Genomic DNA, 7,189 nt, shown 5'->3' with positions numbered 1-7,189 from the left:
CGCCTATCCAAAAGGCTTGTGTGTTTTGGTCCAATAGCTAATCTAACTGCTATGGGGGCTTAAAGCCCACCTATTGTAATTGGCGAAATGTTCTATTGTTTGGGGGTCTTAAAATACTGCTTTTATTAATACGAAAAGAGATTTTCTGAACAAATTCATCAAAAACGAAAATAGATCTTCAGTTATCATGTTTATTCAAGTTCTATCAAAATTCCTCAATATTCTGGTATGGGTGGAATGGAAACCACAAAGGCAGTAATGTAAGGGACCTATTGGCAAGTGGGATAAGGTAGCCAGCCACTGTTGGGCTAGCTTAGACAGAGGATACAAGTACAAACAATTGAATGGGCGAAAAAAGTCAATGCACTATCAATTATATATTCTAATTGGAAACTTGTGAAATTTATGAGCAGTTGACAGTATGTTGAGGTAACCATCAAAAAATACTTGTAAGAAAGAGAAAAATTTAGCAAAAGAGTTTAACGATCCAAGTCGGTGGGACATAACAATTAGCCACATGTTACGTGCAAAGGAATAAGAGAGAATTTTCCTTTTATAATTTGATGTAAATATTAGCCATATGTTACTTCTTCATCGGAAACTTCTTTATTATAAATATTTCCTGCATCCCACAACTCATATCAAATGATTGCATCATACTAGAAATCATGATGTGCTGAAAGAGCGGATCCAATCAGCTGTTTCTAGATTGATTGGTTGATGAACCGGATATCGAGCCCAACATGGAGTATGGCCAAAAAGATTATTAAGAAAACATAATAAAAAATTTCTTATACTTACTCCATTAATTGTTAGCTATTCAAACTTGAAAATTGCTTGGCATCTATATCCCTCAACTAGGCGTACACAACTTTATTCGGACAAAGACTGGTCCAGCTTGGAAATGAATATGAAAAAGGAGAATCTATATAAAAAGTTGGCTTTATTAATCGTTATGCTCAAGGCCTGGAATCTAATTTCATTTTAACACAGGTTGAAAAGTTCCTAGGCATGTATAACTTTATTCTAATGTGTAGCGTCACCTTTGGAATTATTCAAGAAAAAAGTGAAACTTATTAGCGGAATTATTCTTCAAAATTTGAAGAAATATTTTAAAAAATCATTGAAATTTTATATTTTATTGAAATAAGTGTTACATGACAGTTTATATTTTAATAACTAAAGTAATAAGTACAATATAAACTACCCCATGACAATTTATAAAGAAATTAAAACAAAAGTTACTACTCTATAAAGAAAATTTATAGCCCTTTACTTCTCTTAAATATCATGGGCCACAAATATATTATAGCTAGGGGTCTCATGGGCTGAACTACAGGCTCGTGCCGCATGTCCATGCCCAACGGCTTTCGTAGCCGCATTTCTGCAAACAGCTGGAGCCCTGCCTCAAGTCGGTGGTGGTGATCACATAATACAGACAAAAACTATATAGGCTGTCAATGGCTGGAAAGTCTGAAAAAATATTATTGAAGCCCACCTATTTGGTTCTCGCCCTGACAGAGTCCCAGCCTCCAAACAACTACATCTTCAAACTTCAATTCCCACCTAGCCCACCTTTCTCCCCCAACTACAAGGCAAAATTTAATAGGATCTTCAAAATCTTTTGACTTTTTCTAACGTTGAAAAGGGTCACATCCCAAGTACTGGTCCAAGCGACGAATTAGCCTTCGTCTCGTGTCAAGCTCAACTGCTTGCCCTTTGGGCTGATCGGGGTAGGTTTGGTTTTGTCATTATTTTGCATCAAAAGGGTACAAGGCAGTGGCACGTGAAATGTCACAAAAATTCACAATTGCTCTTATCACAAAGCAGTCCAATTTCCAAAACAACTACTAACAATAAATATCATCAATATTTGCTTTACCGTGTCATTCACGAAGCCGCACTCTTTTTCAGCTTTATAAATAGCCAACTTTGTCTTGACAGAAGAAACTACACCAATAAAATGAAGAGGCAAAGAAATGTAGAGGGTACTACTACTACGACCAAGTTTGAAGGTGCAACAATGGTGGAAACGTCAATGACAAAGAAGAAGGCCAAGAGGGAAGTTGAGAAGAGGGAAGAGGAGGTGGGGAAGGTGGAGGAGGAGAGGAGGGAATTAGGCAGAGATCAGCCCCGGTTTGCTGTGGCAGATTATGAGATGGGTTGGGAGGAGTACTACTGTCCGTGGCTGGGTGGTGCTGTGGATGAGCAAATGTCATGGGGGTCCCTTTGGCTGCCGTTTTGGGATGTTGAGTTTATGTGTGAAGATTATAGTGCATTCTTTGGTGATGTTGCTTGGGATGATGATATTTGGAACGTGAGGGGTATCATGGAGGTACCAAAACCATGAGAACAAGAAACACAGCTTTTTCTTTATCTGCCTTTATACATGTTTCTTTTCGATCTCTTCAAGTTGTGCTCGAGTCTTTTTATACAAGAAATTTCTAGTATATGGAGAACACACTACTTTAGATATTCCAAATTATTAGTTTGGCATTACTTGAAATCCTATTAATTCATCATCTTCCAGTTTGGCAGCCTACCAAATTTTATCTGCAATTGGCTCATGTTGTGGTTGGCTATATTGGCTTTCTTTAATAAGGTCGCTAACACTCATGCCAAAGTAGGTTCCACCAAACAATGATTTCAATTAGAAATATCTTGCAATTTGCTGTAGATTGACAGAGCCCTCTTATGAAGCTTAATTGGAAAGATTGGCTCCTCTCCGGTTCAAAATGGATGAGAGAAGAGCCACTTAAGAGTTATGATTTCTTTAAAGAGATCCAATGATCACAATAATTAATCTTATGGGTTCCACTTTAAAAAAATCATTAAAATATTATTTAATGTTTTTAAAATAAATATGAACTAAAATAATAATAAAATATAATAATATTTTTTTTTTTTTTTTTTCGGTCTTGGAGGTGGCCAAGCAACCTTTAAGGGCCACCGTTTGGCCTGAGGCCGTTCTGACTGAAGTCACCCCATGACTCTTGGGGTTAGTCCACCCTCGGGCCAAAAAGAAAAAACAAAAAAAAAAATTAATGGATTTGGCTCTTGGGGGTGGCCAAACCACCCCCAGCCCTTGGGGGTGATTTTCATTAATTTTTTTCTTTTCTTTTCTTTTTTGGTCATTGGAGGCTGGCCGATCTACTCCAGGCCAAATAAGTGGCCCTTGGGGGGCCATATCAAAAGAACAAAAAAATATATATTATTTTTTATTTATTTTTAAAATATTAAATAATATTTTATTATTTTTAAATGAGTAGGACACGTGACGTTTTTATGGCCTTAGGACTTCTCTAGGACCATCCTCACCATCAACTAGATTATCTCCAGTCCATTTTAGATTATAGATGATCCTATTCGTCCAAATAAGAAGTGAGTTGTCCGAAACCTGCTCAGAGCGGTGAGCTCTATAAAGACTCTTTTATATTTGGAAGAATTTATACAACAAAATTAATAAAAATTTCTATCCATTATAACTATTGTCATATTAAGAACTCATTAAGGTGGGATTAATTATTTGTCATTCCAACGGAATAGATCGAATCCTCTTCATTTAAAATAAAATAGAGATGACAATGTATATGGTATCATGTCATTTACTAGCATCAGCATCGGCTGCCGTTAGATGCAACAATTAACAGGCCACGGCAACCTTAAGTAGAAGAATAATCATTATTTTCTGCAAGATGGGATAGAACATCGCTTAGTTGGTGAATGTTTTTGGAACAACAGACACAACACAACCACGGATGAGCTCCATCCAACCATATATAATACCTTTGTTTTGTCTCTTGTAGTAGATGGAGAAAGAGAAAAAGAAATGAAAAACTTAGTCTTTGTATTGATACCAACAAAAACATCAAGAATGTTATTACATACACTCATATTTGTTCAGTTGGAGATCCGACAAAAAAACAGAATTCAAAAAAAGAAGAAAAAAAAAGTTTTCAGAAATGAAAGATAAAAACAAGTAGCTAGTTGTGCGGAAACCATAGCCTGCACACGCAGGAAAAAAGGGGTTGGCTTAGAAGCCAGGAGGCTTGTAGGCAATGAAACTGACGCACTGCACCTGGCGGGAGTTGTCAAATCCTATGATGCGGATGAATGCGTTGGGGTAAGCCGTCTTGCACTCATTAAGCTCTTTCAACACCTGGGACGCGTCGTTGCACCCAAACATAGGGAGCTTCCACATCACCCAGTACCGCCCATCGTAGTACCCAGGCGATTTGTTGTGCTCACGGAAAACGAAAGGGTGCTACACAAAAGCATTGTTTGGGAATGAGTTTGGAGTAACCAAAAGTGGGCTTTGATCATTTCTACAATAAAATAAAAAATATATATATATATATATATATATATAATATTTTTTTAAGTTATACAACGCAATCTCAAATAAATTATGTTATAACTTGTTATTGATCACAAATCAATAACATTTGAGTGAGTTCTTAATCACAAATCCAATTATGTTATAACTTGTTTGGTTTCATGTTGGCTAGTATATTATAAATTGTCGGTCGATAACTTTTACGGTCTTTAACTATATTATAAATTGTCGGTCACGATAACTTTTATCGTCTTTAACAAGTAGTTGTGAAATAAAAAATGTAGTATATAATTGAAAGGATTGATAAAGTAATAATTATAAATAATTAATTTGCTCAAGCCAGTAATATTTTTTAAGTTATACAACGCAATCTCAAATAGATTATATTCATTTGAGTGAGTTCTTGATCACAAATCCAATTATGTTATAACTTGTTTGGTTTCATGTTGGCTAGTATATTATAAATTGTCGGTCATGATAACTTTTATCGTCTTTAACTATATTATAAATTGTCGGTAACAAGTAATTGTGAAATAAAAAATGTAGTATATAATTGAAAGGATTGATAAAGTAATAATTATAAATAATTAATTTGCTCAAGCCAGTGGTTCAACACTTTCTTTCTCTTTTTCGTGTCTTTTGTGGGTCGTTAGCTGCACACCAAAGAAACAAATCATTTATACCAGCAATAAGCCAATAACAAAGCAGTGGGTTTTAGCATTACCTCCAATTCGAACTCCAAGCTGGGAACCCATTTATTGCGAATAAGGTAATCGATTTCCTTGGCCAATTGTTCGGGAGAGCGCTCAGGTAGGTAAGAGAGAGTCTCAAACTTCTTCCTTCCAACTGGAGGCCATACCTGCACTCAAATACAATTTTTGGAAACGTATTTCAGCAAATCACAAGTCAAAACTACTCATATATATAAAAACATAATAAAGTTTTTTTTTTTTTGTTTTCTTTCTTGTTGTTTTCTTTGAAAGCCTTAAAAGTACCTGCATGCACTGAACTCTTCCACCGTTGCTGGCTAGGGTGGTAATGTCATTGTTGACCTTGCGGGTCATGGGGATGGTCCAGGCTGACTTGAGCCCAGTGAATGGTGCAACCATGGCAGCTTGAGCCGGAGAGCTGGTACGGTTCACGGAGGCAACAGCCGCGGACGAGACTATGGAGGAAGCCATTGAGAGACTTGGGATAAAATTTAAGAGGGTTTTGCTCTGTTGCTGCTTCCTACTTATATAGCCATGAACCGACGCTCTTCGAATCTTGTGGCCTTAAATTCATTTAGCAGTTCCTAGATATTTGTTTGCCAATTGGGTCATGTTGGGTTGGGGGGGGGGGGCCGGGGACACTGGTCACATCGCATCTTGATGGCTACATAATGAGAAAGATTTCGATCACAAGCCTTAGAGCATTCCCAATGGAAGAGCCAAATGTTACTTTTATCTAGAATAGCTCTTCAAATGTTCAAAAAACCTCTCACATTGGATGAGCCAAAAATATATGTAAAATAGATATTTGATTAGAAGAGCTAAAAAAAAAGTTAAATGTAGCAGCACTTTTTAAGGGAGCCATTTTACTTTTTAGTGTTTCTCTCTCCTGCTTTATCTTTTTTCCAAATCTTTTCTCACCTCTTTTTTAGAAATACAGCTAATCGGATGTGGAGACACTTAAAAATGGCTTAGTTAAATTAGATAAAAGTGAGTTTTAAAGAGCTATTTTACATAAAAATATGGCTCTTCCATTGGGAATGCTCTTATCGTCTAAGAACCCAGGTTTTTGCCACGTGGCAAGCACCTATTTTCTTATCTCCACCTACGAATTATGACCGGAGACTGGTGGCTGGTTCTGTTCCGTTCTGTCTAGACTAGGGAATTCTACCTGTCCATAATATATAGCAAAAAAAAAAACTGCAATGTCTTCATCTGCAAACTTCTGGCCAATTTTTTTTCTGAATCAACCAAACTAACGTGGAATTTTGGCCAGCAGTAATAGTCATATTTCATATAAGTATTATGTTCATATTTGATCAAATTGTTTGGACTACCAAACATTACACGAGACATTTGCCTCAATTTGCTACACTATTAATTAATTCCTGGTTGTCCCAAAAGGTTAATGAGGTTGTAGGATAATTGATAAAATTCACAAAAATTATATATATTTGATCTTTCCATCACTCACAACATCTTCATGCGGGAAAACAGGGGAGAAGAAAGGGAGGAAAAAAGAGAGGCAAAAATTGCAGATCAGAAAAGAAGAAATTCAATGGGCACCAATTGGGGTAAGCTTTCTTGGACTCCTCTGGCTCTAGCTGCTTCAAGACATGAGACCAGCCAGTGCTCCGAGACATGGGGAGCTTCCACATTGTCCAATAATGGCCTCATGTATATGGACATTTGTTCATCAACCAGTACAAACATAGGCAAATAATGACCTCAAACGTTCTTTTGTTGTTGCTCATCAATTGGGACCACGAAACACATGAAATCTTCTGTTCTTTCATTTATCACTTTCATGTGAGGGCAGAGGGAAAAGGAAATGGTTGGCTTTTCCTCCTCATATCATGGCCATATCCTTGATGTTTTTTTTTCTGGGGTTCATATTCCATTGTTCTTATTCCATTAACTCCAAGGAGTCTTTTGATTGCCTTTGGGTCGGATTTTTTACAACAAAATGATGATCATTGGGGTCCATTGTTGGTAGTTTCTTATGTTCATGACAACCTCTGCCTCCTGATGTACAGAGCAAAGCAGTGGCAGTGAGTGAGGGATAAGAGCTTTGTGGTTCAAATGCTTTTGCCCGTTATCATCCTCTGATGTAGCAACGCCTCAGTGTCTTTCACTTCCTTTT

At 36.8% G+C, this 7,189-nt stretch overlaps 2 protein-coding genes across 2 annotated transcripts; one reads left to right on the top strand and one right to left on the bottom strand.

Annotated features, from left to right (window-relative positions):
- The first annotated feature begins 1,964 nt into the window (after positions 1-1,964).
- On the top strand, positions 1,965-2,624 carry LOC132185757 (uncharacterized). The gene has a single exon (XM_059599533.1). The coding sequence runs from the start codon at positions 2,024-2,026 to the stop codon at positions 2,348-2,350; it is 327 nt and encodes a 108-aa protein (XP_059455516.1). The 5' UTR covers positions 1,965-2,023; the 3' UTR covers positions 2,351-2,624.
- A 1,206-nt stretch (positions 2,625-3,830) lies between these two features.
- Positions 3,831-5,561, bottom strand: LOC132185609 (ribulose bisphosphate carboxylase small subunit, chloroplastic-like). Its single transcript, XM_059599367.1, has 3 exons — positions 5,332-5,561; positions 5,061-5,195; positions 3,831-4,264 (listed from the first exon to the last, which is right to left on the bottom strand). Exons 1-3 carry the CDS (start codon positions 5,515-5,517, stop codon positions 4,034-4,036), a joined length of 552 nt encoding a protein of 183 aa, XP_059455350.1. The 5' UTR covers positions 5,518-5,561; the 3' UTR covers positions 3,831-4,033.
- Positions 5,562-7,189: the final 1,628 nt, after the last annotated feature.

This window comes from Corylus avellana, chromosome ca6 (genome assembly GCF_901000735.1).
Source record: "Corylus avellana chromosome ca6, CavTom2PMs-1.0".
Classification (NCBI taxonomy): Eukaryota; Viridiplantae; Streptophyta; class Magnoliopsida; order Fagales; family Betulaceae; genus Corylus; species Corylus avellana.
Note: the sequence above shows the minus strand (reverse complement) of the source record. Positions and strands in the feature narration are given on the sequence as shown.